The sequence below is a fragment of the Oryzias melastigma genome, linkage group LG16 (assembly GCF_002922805.2).
Source record: "Oryzias melastigma strain HK-1 linkage group LG16, ASM292280v2, whole genome shotgun sequence".
NCBI classification, from domain to species: Eukaryota; Metazoa; Chordata; class Actinopteri; order Beloniformes; family Adrianichthyidae; genus Oryzias; species Oryzias melastigma.
Window position 1 is genome coordinate 22,875,527 of NC_050527.1, and position 14,402 is coordinate 22,889,928.

The 14,402-nt window shown below is 35.4% G+C and overlaps 2 protein-coding genes across 3 annotated transcripts in view; one reads left to right on the forward strand and one right to left on the reverse strand.

Annotated features, from left to right (window-relative positions):
- Positions 1–1,210: 1,210 nt before the first annotated feature.
- Positions 1,211–3,996, reverse strand: dctn3 (dynactin 3 (p22)). Its single transcript, XM_024258287.2, has 7 exons — positions 3,810–3,996; positions 3,096–3,180; positions 2,316–2,402; positions 2,126–2,209; positions 1,837–1,895; positions 1,688–1,747; positions 1,211–1,505 (listed from the first exon to the last, which is right to left on the reverse strand). The coding sequence occupies exons 1-7, from the start codon at positions 3,909–3,911 to the stop codon at positions 1,419–1,421; spliced, it is 564 nt and encodes a 187-aa protein (XP_024114055.1). The 5' UTR covers positions 3,912–3,996; the 3' UTR covers positions 1,211–1,418.
- atg5 (ATG5 autophagy related 5 homolog (S. cerevisiae)) overlaps positions 3,996–14,402 on the forward strand; it is a 32,760-nt gene continuing 22,353 nt past the window's right edge. Inside the window, exons 1-6 of one of the 2 annotated variants that reach the window (XM_024258284.2) lie at positions 3,996–4,324; positions 4,474–4,656; positions 5,183–5,310; positions 6,785–6,863; positions 7,411–7,573; positions 11,124–11,218. In XM_024258284.2, the coding sequence (XP_024114052.1) occupies positions 4,549–4,656; positions 5,183–5,310; positions 6,785–6,863; positions 7,411–7,573; positions 11,124–11,218 (573 nt within the window). In that variant the 5' untranslated portion in view covers positions 3,996–4,324; positions 4,474–4,548. The remainder of the gene's footprint in view (positions 4,325–4,473; positions 4,657–5,182; positions 5,311–6,784; positions 6,864–7,410; positions 7,574–11,123; positions 11,219–14,402) is intronic. The other variant, XM_024258286.2, reaches the window with a different exon arrangement.

Below are 14,402 nucleotides of genomic sequence, written 5' to 3' on the forward strand. Positions count from 1 at the left end.
CCCATATTTACCTTATTTATTAATTTAATTCTTTACTTTGATATTTTATTAATCCAGTTATGACCTCATTATGTGATTGGAACACCTTAGAGTAACTCAACAGTTTCTTCTTGGTGTCCATCAACACATTTTTAGGACCTCTTTGCTCTCATGTTATGGAATGATTAAATATGTTATCAGGATTTGGAGGCTTACCATTAGTAAATATGTTTACTTACATTTTTCCTAAACGCTCTGTTTTGTTACAGTTTGGAATGACTGGCGAGGGCTTCTCATTAACCCCTGAAGATTTTGACAAAGAACATTTGCTGCAGTTCCTCAAGAAGAAATCAATACATCAAAATGGTCATTAGAATATTGTCCAACACAGCGCCACCTGCTGGATACAGAGATGTAAACGAAGAGACCAGCAGAAAATGAACTGAGCGGTATTCAAGCACAGAGACTTAAGAATCGGAGGGGCAACAGTTTATAACAGCTTTAAAGCACAAAAATCCTAAATATTTTAAAGATTAAATAGTTACTATTACTTTTGGACTTTTAAGAGGCGAGTATGTTCATGAGCATTTACATTTCCATCAGTTGCAGTATCCAAAACCATAACAGTTTAAAGACATTAAAAAAGCTGTACTTCTAAGAATGAATAGCAGCTATCCAGAGCGGTCAGAGCCACAAGCCAAGAGAGAAAAGACAGAAATCACAAGATCCAGCTCTGGTTCTTTCTTCAGGGCTCTGCATTCCAAGTGCTTTAGTATAACTTTAGTGGTTTTCAGAGTTCCTGGGTTTTGTAGTTTAACAATAGAAATATAAAGATTTTGCTTAGTTATTTAGAAGTGGGGCAAAACAATCCACTAACAAGGAGTGCTTTGCTCAAAGAAAACCACAACTAGAACATTCCCAATTTAGAAAATCATCAAGCACTCAGCATGAAAACAACAGAGGAAAAGTAATTTTGATCCACTAGAAAGAAGCCAAACCCCAACATGATGGATTCACTGACTCTGTGCCACTTATTTTTCTTTGCTTCTTAACTGCAGAACCGATCTGTGAAACTAAGACAAGAAAATGTTGCAGAGTAGGAATCCATTTAGGGCTTTAAACTGTGAACAACACAGCTTTAAGTTGGTGTTAACAATGGCAAAAACTAAGAGATTCTTGCACTGCAGGAAAGACAAATAACATTTCCTAAATGAATAACACAACCCCAAAATATGATGGACTCAAAAAAAGTATGCTTTTTAATTTATCGGAATATTCTTAACTGACTTCATTTAATTGTGGTTCTATGCAAGTTTTTTTCTTTTAACATATTAGAATACAGGAAGGAAAATAAAATACAAGTCTGACAGAGTTTTGTCTGTGGTCCAGGGTTCTTCATCTCTAATCCAATCACAGACGTTTGTGTTACAGTGCAGTAACTACTCCACAGGTCGAATTCCTTTGGCCTCCTCCATCGTCCTCAGGGTCTCGTCCCACTGGGTGAACTGCTTGGACAGCAGGAACATCTGATAACCAGACATCAACATTTCAGTTGTTTCACGATTGGCGCTGATAACAAATGAATTCGTTTTAAATACAGTAATATTGTACTTTAATATATTTGTCCTAATCTTCTTTTTTGATTGTTAATATTTTTGGCTAAAAGTGAAAAGCGAGTGTTGTGTTTTATGAAAGGTGCAGCTGGTACCATTTTGTTGTATTCTTCAAAAAGTTTCTTCACTTCCTGTGACTGAGCCTCAGTTTGGTCCTGAAAGATAACCAACTTTACCTTAGGAGACAACAGATTTTAAGAAATTGAAAGCAGTGGATAATTAAAAAAAGAAAAGAAAAGGGAACCTGTTCTTTAATGTGAATTTGTGACAGACGATGCAGTTTGGTTGCGTGTTCCGGCACATCTGTGAAATACAAAAACAGACATGGAAGTTGAGAAACAAAAAAGATTTATAAATGCATTTCTATTTATCCTGAAGATAATATATCACAAAACATTGGATTTATCAGTCAGAGGTAGCAAAATAACACATTTTTTTAATCATATTAGGGTTTCGTATTTTCATCAACAAATGTTTAAAAATCTGCCTGAATGTGTTAAATATTGAATTAGCATTTTTCGGATGAATCCCACCTCGGATGTAGGTGCTGTCTAGCAGTGGCTGCATGGTGTTGACCTGCTCCAGCATAGCAGCCTGAGAGAGCAAGAAGTCCTCCTCTGATTAGAAATGCAAAATGAAAAGTTTTTTAGTAAATTAATGAAAATCACATCTGATAAATATCACATTTCAAAAGTTTCGTTTGACTGTTGTTTCAATTCTTACCAGCAAGGATGAACTCCAGTTTCATTGTGTCTGGTACAGTGATGTGATCGGTGAACTGGGGGTCCAGATACTTCATCAAGTCTTCAACTGCATCACACAGCAGAGAATAAACACTTAGCAGAACAATTACAACCTAAATGTAAGAAAAAGATTCTAGAAGCTGCTGCATTCTAAATTTAAGTGCTTGTTGAAATTCGGTTATCTTATCGAAAATTACAGTTTTTTAATTTTCTGTAGCGTCAAAACTCATATGTACAGCAGAGCATTAAAGCCATCTTAAAAATTAAATAAATATGTGAATAAAGTAAAAAGAATCACGAAAATAAAGTTGTAAAATTGTGAGGGGAAACAAAATCAGTTTTACGAAAATAAACTTGTAGAGTTATAAATTCACAAGGTAAAAATTGAGAATTTTCCAGATTAAAATCATTATGAAGAAAAAGTTTGTGTACTAAGAAAAATACAAACTGAAAAAAACAAAAAACAATATTGTGTTACAGTATGAGATACATAAAATTGTAAGCAGTTACTTCAGCATTGTTCCCAAATGAGGAAGTATTTTAATGAAACAATATTGGCTTACTGTGAAGGTAATAAAATAAATATTAAAAATAACATTTGCAGGACAGTGGGCCTCTTAAGAAGAAGATCGGAACCCACAAGGAGTAGCTTTCTGGTGAGTGCACTATTTATGCAGTCTAGTTGCAGAAGTCAAAGGCTAAATTCTCTCTTTCTGGATTTGCCTCAAATATAACTGTGTCTACTCAAAGATCGACATACTTTTTTTGTGCAGGATCTTTACTCGCTCTCTCTTGTTGGCTGTGTTGGTCAGAGCAGACTGAACCCTGGTCAAAGACTCGGCACACTGAAGAGAAAGAGACATTAATTAAATGAATTATTAGTGAAACGTTCAACTAAATCAAACTAATCATGTTAATATAAGAGCCATGGAGATTGAACAATAAGTACAGAGAAGTATCTGTAATCCAAAAAGCTGCAAATGCTAGAAGGACTTAGCACAAAACAAAGCTATACAAAATATTAAGCATAAATATTATGTCCAGTCCCAGTGCCTCTTTTTCCTCCTCATTACATGACAAGTCATCCCTTCTGGTGGAGGCTGACTACCACAATAGAATCCAGTCAACTTAAGCCAGATCCTGCCATTTGCCCCGTGATGCCTTCAGGTAACGCCAATAACATCCAGGATACGTTGATTTTTGTACAACAGAAACGATCTATGGGCACTTTCTTTTAAAATAGGTGGAACAACTGTTTCCATGCTTTCTGATATAAAAATAAAGACAAAATAATATTCATTTCCTGCAGTAGATTCATATTAAACTTTTTTGTCAACACTTGTAGACTCGAAAAATTATAGTAAATGAAATAAAATGGCCCTTAATTTGCATAAATTAAAGCAAAACTCGTTTGCTATACTTGGCTAATAGCTAGCCACCGCCCTAAAAGAAAAAAACCCGTTAATTGGCGCACCTTAACTGGTTTCCCACTTCTAATTCTTCTTTCTCCATTTATTCGGTTCTCCAGTGCCTCGATGCGCATTTCAAGGCTATCTGTCTCCGGTATTTTATCCATATTTACGGCGAACTAAACACAACAAACGCCCCGTTCAGTGTTAGTAAGTAAAGTCGCACATTGATGACCTAAGCAGTTGGTGTTTATTAACCTTGTCGCCAGGGGTCGCTGTTTCTCCGGCAGGCTGTCGTTGTTTTCCGGTGACAGTCGAGAGAAAATGACAACATCTGATAGGGCCCTTTCCTCATTTAGACTGAGAACAAAAAACGACCAAAAGTAAGGAATTTTGACTTAGCGCTGTCTCTTTTCGTGCTCAAGATTTATGCGGACGTTATCGACAGTGAGAGTAGTAATAAGGCAAGTCTGTTCGTTTACTTTAAATGATATCATATCTAATTTTCACTAGCTAAGCTAGCTTAGCTAGCTTTCAGGCTAACGTCACTTCTCGACTTTTCAGTCTCGTAGTTTGACAGGTAAGTTGCTTCCTCTGTAACGATGTAATTAATGTTTATTGCAGATATATTTTTCTTCATGTCAAATATATAATGCACGTTTTACCTAAATGAATCATTTCTATCCATATATATTCAGAAGTTCTGCTTTTCTGTTTTTCTTTTGACAGAAGGATCTTTTAGATTTAGGATCCTGTGTTTGGGGAGTTTTTTTTTCTTTATGTACCACTGGGAGCTCCAGCAGCATGGCAGATGACAAAGACGTGCTGAGGGATGTTTGGTTCGGCCGCATACCTACCTGCTTCACCCTCAACCCGGATGAAGTCACTGAGAGAGAGGCAGAACCATACTATGTGAGCACAACAATTTCTCTCTGCTGGCACACATCACTTTTAAAACTCCCCACCAGGCACCCTGAAAGCTTAACGTTGTTTTGTGTTAATGTCTTAATAAATAGTTTTTAATTTTTTCAGCATTCTTGTTTTAAAGTACATTTCAGATCATTTAGATTCATTGTCCAGTTAACTAGTGGAAAAACAAATAGCTTTAAAGATGTTTTATGGAAAGTAATAAAAAAATAAACAAGGGGCAGAACACATTTAAATCATAGTTTTTCATTGTATGATGTTATGAATCATGTGTGCAGATTTCTAATTTTCACATGTATGTGAAGAGTAATATCAAGTCTTTTCCAGAAAATTACACTTAAAGAAAATTATGAATGTTTTTGCATCCATTTCTCCCTATTTTTTCCTTATTTGTGCTATTAATGCATACAAACTGAACAGAAGCAACTACTCTCAAATCCACAAACACGTTTGTTCACATTAGAATGCTTAGAATACTTTAAATTATTTTTCTTTTTGTCCTTTTTGTTAGCTGCTGTTGCCCAGGGTGAGCTACCTGCCTCTGGTTACAGACAAGGTGAAAAAACACTTCCTTAAAGTGATGAGGACAGAGGATGTGGAGGAGATATGGTTTGAGCACGAAGGAACACCTCTAAAATGGTGAGAAACAACTGTAAAAGTAACTACTTCCTTTAGACTTGTTACTAGAAATTACATCAATTCATGTGCGTTCCTAGTTAATCGATGCACTTTTCATTTCATTTGTATTTTTCCAGTTTCTGATTCTAATTCTCTACATTTTTTTTAATCTTCACCTTCAGAGGATTTTTTTTCCCTGCGTTGTTGACAGATTTGTCAGTTTTATCTTGAAATTCACAAATCAAACTTTTATGGGACAAACTTTATTCAAAACTTTCTTTCCACATGGTGTCACTGTTGTAACAATAATGGTAAATTAAAAAAAAAAAAGTGAAATCTGCCTTTTTTTTTAATATCATACAGCAGCTTTTTGTGTCAGTGTTATGCTGACTGTGCAATCATTGTAAGCACATTTTTACTCTAATTCTTGTGAAAGGACTATAAAAAAACTAGCATACTTTGGTGTCAAATGTACTCTGGCAATGAGTGAATAGTAGACCGTGAGTTGGCCTTAAAAATGGGAGAACATTTCATATGATTAAGTCCCATCAGTTGTTACACACTTGGGTGTGCAGAATTTGTCCTTGGGGGAGTGGTGATCTGTAGTCAGGAGGGTTCCTGTGGGGGTCTTAAAAAGTCTTAACATAATATTTATGAATTTGAATTGAAATGAATTTGAATTTGAATATTGATTTTTTTTAAAACTGTGCTGTTTGAAACTTCTACGTTTCAAATTTCTTGCCGAAAATGTCATTTTTTTAACCTTGATTATGTTGATCAAATAATGAAAATAAACAGCAGCAAAACCAATACGCTGAATGACGACCACTGGTTTAATAAAAGAAACATGCTAAAGCATCATGGCACAAACCATAAACAAGTTAAAATGCTACAGTTTTGATCATAAACTGGTAATAATTGAATAAAATCCTAAATAATTCATAAAATAGGAAATGGGGTGAGATACTGGTCTTAATTTTAGACATTTATGGCTTTAAAAAGGTCTTAAAAAGTCTGGAATTGAATTCTAAGAAGCTTGTAGGAACCCTGAGTTAGAGCTGTGCACAGAACCTATGTGGTAGGTTAACCCCACAATCCAACCCTTAATACTGAGTGTCAAACGGGGAGGCATTGGGTCCCATTTTTAGAGTCTTTGGTATAATTTCAGCTGTAGATTCAAAACTATGACATTCCAGTCATGGGGTAGACACTCTACTCCTATGCCACCAAGTTGACAGAATTGTCATTTGGACAATAATGTAGTGTGTTATATAAAATCGTTGATGTTTGTTCCATGTTATGTACTCAGTTTAAGCAAAAACAAATTAACCATCTTGGTTTTAAGCAGCTGAGATATGTCTGTGTTTTCAAAATTGGAATGTAAGAAATAAAAATCTAGTTTTAAACCTTAGCTGTCTATTGTATGCGGGGATTCACTCTGATGCCTAGTTTTCTATGGTGATTCTATGTTTTGCTTTCATTTCCTTGATTCAAGGCACTACCCAATTGGAGTTCTGTTTGACTTCCATGCTTCAAACACGGTCTTACCTTGGAGCATCACTGTGCACTTTAAGGTAAGATCCAGTTTAAAGACCCACTCCAATGAAAATGTTGTTTTTGGTGTTTTTAAGATGTTCTTTTAGCATTTTTCTCATGATGGAGGACATATAGAGAAAAAATTATATTAACATTGCAGTTTTGAGTATTTTTTTATTCAAAATGTAGTGAATTAGGAGTAGATGAAAAAAATGTTCAATTTTCTTCTTTAACATACATTATTTGCAGGGACTTTTAAGCAGTTTTTGTTTAAGGTTCACGTTGTTTGAATGTTATCCAAAATTCTATTACTAGTTTCCTGAGTCAATATTCAGTATTTGTTATTTAAATGTATGGTTTAACTCACTTTAAAATATCTTTGAAACCAATGAACAATACTTTGTTTATTGGTTTTTACGAAGTTTTTGCAAACAAGAAGATTTAATTGACTGTTGCCTGGATAGAAAATATTTTAAAACAAACGATTTATTTTTATTATCCTATTTTTTTATGTTTAATTACTTAAATGGGCAATTATGATAGTCCCTCTTTTTGAAAATAAAAGCATTTGGCTGTGACTGCCAGAATTTTCCAGATGTAGACCTCCTTCACTGCCCGTCCAACTCGGTGGTGGAGGCACACTTCATGTCCAGCATCAAGGAGGCCGACGCCCTGAAGCACAAGAGTCAAGTGGTTAATGACATGCAGAAGAAAGACCACAAACAGCTGTGGATGGGCTTGCAGAACGGTGAGACATGCGCACATGTGCTCACATCTTCACGTAGAGACCACAGGCAGCTGTCGGAAGTCATACACAGTCACACATTCACTAATTAACACTCCGATCACCACATGTTGTCTCTCTGCAACTCATCCACCCACACTCAGGTCCACACATGTCCATATGAGCATGCTCATATTTTTACTCATGGAACACATTTTTATCTGTCGTTTTAAATAAATCCATACGTTTTAGTAGAATCCTTATTATTATTCGGACACTCGCCGTCTTTGAACTTCTTTGTCCAACTAAACCCCCCACTGTGTGAGCTCTTAGTTTCCCATCTGTCCACAAAGGTTCATTTCCTTTTCCTGTTCTCTATGATTGTGGTGTTTAGTGTAGGTGATTCTGGGGAGGTCTTCAAATGAGCTTGAAGTTTGTGATGTGGGAGTTGGCTCATGGGCAGATGGAAGGCATTCCTGTGTTTGGGGGTTCTTATAAACATGTGATCATCTTTGAAAAGCTCAAACAAAAAAAAAACAAGCTTTCTGTGGGTTAAATTTGGTTGTGTTAATCAAAAAATACAACTGTGCAGGAATGCTGCACAAGTGGTTTCACATTTTTCAAAATCTTTATTTATCAAAACCCAAAATAAATCAAAATCTATCTGACAGATCAACATGCATTTGAACATATTGCTTTTGTACATGAACATGTCATACCTTGCACAAGAAACTATTTAGTTGTTATTTATATTTTTATTTATTTTTACCTAAATACATTTAAAGAACAACCCAATTGGTTTGGACTATAGAGATAAGATTCAAGCTCCTTCATTCTGCATCTGTTTGTATTCTCATATAGAGATATTAATTATATTCTTAATGCTAGGAAATATTCTTTGAAGTCCCACTTCAGTTTGATTTATTGTAAAAGTGTAGTTATGATTTTAGCCAAAATCAAAAATTCTGTCGTTTTCCAGAACATAGTTTCTGCAGAATGGCTGTTGTTCAACAGAAATTTTCCTCGGAGTTAGCTTGCCCCCTTACAGCCCCTCACACCCCCAATCTAACATTGGTGATGCAGCAAAAATGGCGAGGAACATTGGAGCTATCCAGCTGCACAATTCTGAGCCAGATACTAGCTCAGCCAAGAAAAACTAAGACATGCATGGATCTAGTCGTCTTGTACTTAAAAAGGGTAAAATCTTTTTTCAACTGCATTTTTGTCTGATCCTGATTCACCACAATTTGAATAAAGAAAGACTCAGAAACCAAATGTTAAGCTTAACTTTCTTTATACATTAAAAAAGGGTACAGGAACATGTCAAAACCATCAAAAGCACAGTTTTCAGTAGATAATTGATCTTTAATTTATAAAATGTAGAAACAGTTTTTTTTTTAAACAACAAAGTTTTTTGGTCATTTAGTGTTAAACCTTCAGAAGCCTCAGATAAATCTCAAAAACCCATTTTTTTCGAAGAAAATGTAAAAAGATGTGATATTTTTCTGTAACTGCCTAAACTGCTGACTGTTTTTGTGGTGACTTATTTGCAGAAAAAGCCCAAAGCTTTAAGGACTCCCTCAAAAGAAAACTGTGTTTTTAAAATGGAGGGCATACAATAATTTATCATAAAATCTCCATTTCTGAGTATTTCTTCATTCAAATCGTGTTGAATCAGGAGCAGATGAAAAATCATGGTTGGAAAAAGTTCTGGTTTTGTGATGCAGCAACTGCCACGGGCGGGCCAAAGTCTGCACGTTCTGATGCATCTACTTATAGACAAATGGATCCATTAACGTCTTCATTTTCCTGGTCTGAGCTGACATCTGGTTCAAAACTGCTATTGTTACCTTATAAGCCAGTGGGAGAGAAGGTAAACAAAGGTCTGATGGTAAATGAGTGAAGCTAGCTTCTGTGACAACAGTCCCACCCACAACTCAGAGGTAAATTTTATGAGCTTCTGCTGCCCTGCAGAAAATATATCTTTAAAAATAAAACGACACAGGGTTTTTGACGTTTGCTAAAGACTACATCATTATAATTAAAAGACCACTGGGAACAATTTTACAATTAAAAAAAATAGTTGAAGTCGGACTTAAACCAACCAAATTCCAACTGCTTCTGTTTTCCAATTTCCTCTGAAACCTCTAGTGTTTTAGAAAAACTTCACATTTAAAAAAAATAAAAAAAAACAGGAAAAAACAGCAATTAGAAAAGATAACAGAGATAAATAAGGTTAAGGAGTCTGTAAAATCAGTTGAAAAGCGTTTTGAAAAGAGAGGCTTTGCATATGAAAGTGAGAGATGAAACTTCATCTGAACGAAAACTTTCACATCCAAAACAGTCTTGAAACAGAAAGGCCTCAAACTTTCATCCAAGGAAGAAAACGAAAAAACGGAAAAATCTGAACTTTGCACATGTTGTACCCACTTTTTTATGTTAGGACTTTTGAGAAAGAAGAAATAGAATATATATTATATATTATCCTATTATTTATACTTTCTGTACTCCACCAGAACAATAAAACAGTCGAAAAGCGAAACTTTGGAAAAAAATGTTCATTTTGTTTATGTATTAATAACTCTGTTATTGTATTCCTAAAGATTAAAAACTGTAAGTCAATAGTCTGTCTTGATTGTCAAAAGTCACAAAATCTCCCATGTGAAGGCAAATCCATTCTAATCTCACTACTGTCAAATATATTTGAATTATTTCTGCCAAATCTGGATCCAACTGAATAGTGTAAACTGACTGCAGAAGTTGAAGAAATATGTAATTGTTTGATTAATATTATTTCATTGCATAACTGAGCAGTTGAAACATCCTAACAAAACTTGTATACATCTGTAATCTCTCATCATGCTCAGTTGGTTTTTTTAGACATCTTACTGAAAATCTGTTGTCCTGGTCTCTCGTCAGTGAAAGTTGGAGAAGGGTCTTCTGGTTGAAGCTCAGACTCGTGTCAGCAGCTGGAGGCAGCAGCTCCATTTGCATTATATTTACATCCACTTCTCTGGGTCACTTCAGTCTTTAGTCTGACCTTCACAAACTGAATCTCGAAAGCCAATCAGGGTTTAATCTTTTCATATTATCACAGGTCTTCATGCAAGTGTTCTCTGCAGCCGTCTTTCCCTAGAAATATAACATTTAATGACATCACTTGTCTTCACTTTGACATGTAAAATATTCAAAGGATTAAAAAAATTCAGAAAATAAAACAATAAAACTAGAAATCTGTGTTTCTTGTTTTTTTTATACTGATGCTCACTTTTAGTATTTTTTTTTATATTGCTATTTTTTAAAGTTTGGACACATTAGCAGTATTCATGGTTGATTTGGGTCATACTTGATTTAAAGTTTATTTTAAATGCTAATATTTTATAAAAGCCAATACTGCAGATTTAAGCAATTATGTATAGCTTTATGTGATTTTTTTTTTCTTTTAAATCTCCCTTCCTTAACTGATAAGTATATGCTTATAAACGGTTTCAAATGTATGTCAACAGGTGGTGTAGTTGTACCACTTAAAATCAAAGCGCTTATAGCATCACCGTTTGTTTGTTTGTTGCTCCAGATAAGTTTGACCAGTTCTGGGCCATGAACAGGAAGCTGATGGAGTATCCTACAGAGGAGGGCGGCTTCAGATACATTCCCTTCAGGATATACCAGGTAACACACCTTTAATTACATCAGCTAAACAAATAACACATTTCACCACAAAAAAAGGTCTGCATGTTATGCCTAATTACTTCTGTAGATGGAGCCAGAGGTCCGTGATTAAAAACATAAACCTATCAGTAGGAAAACGGTCTCCAGTCAGTCTATATTTTTGTTCTGTGCAGAGTATACCGTCATCACGCGTCATTTAGTCATACACTATGGAGTTCAACTCATAAAATTTATCTTTTGATTGATAAAACTGAGAGAATCACTCTTTTTTAGTGCTTACAGGTCAATGGTTAGTTCAGCTCTGCCTGATATCTCCTCTAAAGTATTTCACGACCTGCACACTCCTTATGATCTACCTGAGATGTGTGAGGAATCTCACGCTTTCAGACAACTCTTCCATGATTTTCCCTTTCATGAAAGGTCTCAAAGCAACTTAGCTTCTTTATTAACCAAATCAAACCTGCTGTAACTTGATATGATTAATGGCTCATTGTTGATTTAGCAATCACTTGTTAAACAGTAAAGGGAAAAAAATATGTTGGATTCCTGTTATGTGGATCGTATTTTTGGAAGGAGTTAGTTGTCTGTTTATTTGGTACGTAACTCCACATGTAATTCCATCGCCCCAGGATGAGCCACGGGGCGAGCCCGGCTCCTCAGTCCGGGATGAGGAGGAGCAAACGGCTTCAGGTTAGGTGCTTTTTCTCGCCTGACTCAGGTAGAAATTCCCTTCGGAGAGCAAAAGAAAAAAACAAAACAGAAAGGATGAATAAGTGGCTGATTCTTTCCTGGAAAACTTTAGTCTGCCACAAGCCAGACAGTGGGGGAAAAGTGAATTGAGTCAAGCGTTAAGACGTTCAGGAGTGTTTTGAGGATAGCAGAACTGTAAAAAATCGTACATTTTAATCTAATTTTTGTTTTATTCTTTGAAGAGTCATCATAGTTCAGCAAAACATCTTGATATTAACAACAAGACATGTTGAAACTCTTCTTCAAGTGCCTTGATCTCTAGTGGCAGCAAACAGAAAGCCCCCCCTGTCACTGTCATTGAATGTTTGTAAAAACATCACAACCTGTCAAGACAAGTTAGGGTAACGTAAAGTCATAAGTTGGATCACCAAACTGCTCTGAAAAAAAACGAAAGATTCAAGAAAAACCGTTTGGATGTGCTGAGAAACTGAAACATGTTCCTCCACCATCGTATCTGCTCCAACAGCTGGTAGTTTCCCACCATGATGATTTATTATTTAGTGTTTAAAGTTTTAATTAGAGTCGGAGGGAGATGCATATGGATGCATTTACATTTTTTGCACAACAAGAGGGGCAGAGCATCAGCTGTCAATCACTTCTAGCACTGTCTGCTTTGAGATTCCAGGCTTTTGTTTTCACTTTAGCATCGCTGGCACATGCATAAAGCGCTCCGACAAAAGCATTCTTGTTTTTTAGCAATAAAACATGGGCCTTTTAAAGTGGAGGGCTAAAACATGTCGCCCGCCCTCTCAGACATTCACTTGTTGAAACCGTAAAGCCGTCTTCCGACGGGTTTAGAGGAATCCCAGGCTGTTCCAGTTTCAAGCGGTTTTCTCGGCTGAAATGAAAGTTTCCACGGTCATTTATGAGCTGTACTGGTCTCATGACAATGGCAGCATCAAAGTCGGATCCGGCCCCACAAGGGTTTGGTTCCAAATCCACAGGAGAAAAGGGTGGATAGTTGTGGAGACAGTTTGGTTTTTAATCTTACAAATTTATAAGTAACAATAGTTTGGAAAGTTTGACAAAGACTTTGAACTTAATTGGTTCATTATGATCTTTTTGTGTTAATGACGACTTTCACTCTTGAACAATAAAGCAACAGAAGTTCAAGACTTAGACAAATTAGAAGGAAAAAAAGTCTATATGTTGTCACTCCTCTCCGTTCCCAGTAAAGATTTTTTTTGTCACCTGACTGATTAGTTAATTAAATTTTGAAACTTCCAAACTTTTCCTAGACTTGGTGTTTGACAATGATATATAGATTTTTTAGAATTAAAATAATAAAAAAAAAAGTTTGACTGCTTGTTTTACTCAAATTCCAAAGACTCATTGGAAAAAAAAAAGTTTTTTTTTAGATTCAAATGCAGAGATGGAGTAGGGTCATTAGTGTTGATTTGCAAGCTAAAGCAAACAAAAAATGTCAGTTTCCTCTTGTTAATAAAAGTAAACTAAAGATGCTTAATGGAAAATAAATATTTAGGCCTTTAAATTTTCCATTAATGTGGGTGTTTTTACATTTTATGACATTAAATTTACATTAACTTCCAGTTAAATTCAAGTTATCGCCAGGCAAAGAAGCTTCATAAAAGCAGCAAAAGTTAAAACTTTAACTCATAAAGTTGGAAGACATAATTTTATGGATATTCCTTTAAATGTAAATTAAAAAAAATACCATGCAAATGCAACGTGTTGAGAGAAATAACCAGGAAAAATGCTGTTTTTCTTCAGCTTCCGAGCACGGAGGTGGAGAGCGTGATGATATGGGATCAGAGTCCATGGCAGACATTAAGTCAGCCATAGTTCCTGAAGGATTCTATATTTAAAAGGTGGCTAAACTGGTTTTCCAGTTCCTCCAACAATGTCAAAAACTCACAACGTCATACAGAAAATGTCACTAGATGATGCACGCTTAGTTTTTATGTTAATCCAAAGAGATAAATGTAACGAATAATTTCCTTTAGAGCTTCTTGTAATTTAACAACTTTTTTTTTTTTGGTTAGCCATAACTTTTAAAACAGTAGGACTGAAAGAATGGCTGTTCACATATTTTCCTCCAAATGTTGAATGTCAAAAACGACAAAATAAAAATTTGAAAAACATTTTCTAGTTCTTTTTTTTGCTCTATGTTCATTTTGAAAAATATTTCTTGCCTTTTTCCATTTGTGTTACTTTGTTGAGTAATCAAAAATTATTAAAACGAGCTAAAAAAGAAGACGCATTTTGGCAGCTTTGCACACACACAATCACAGATTTCCTTGTAGCCAGGCTGAGGTATTTGGTGTAAATAGCATGTGTTGTGTTTGATTCAGACAGCATTAATGACAACACTCAACTCTAATAATGGAGGGCTGGTTTCCGTCTCGTCTAGTCTTCACACAGAAGACGTGTCACAGAATTTGGCGCTTGTTTGTTAATTAAGATAATCTTTTGT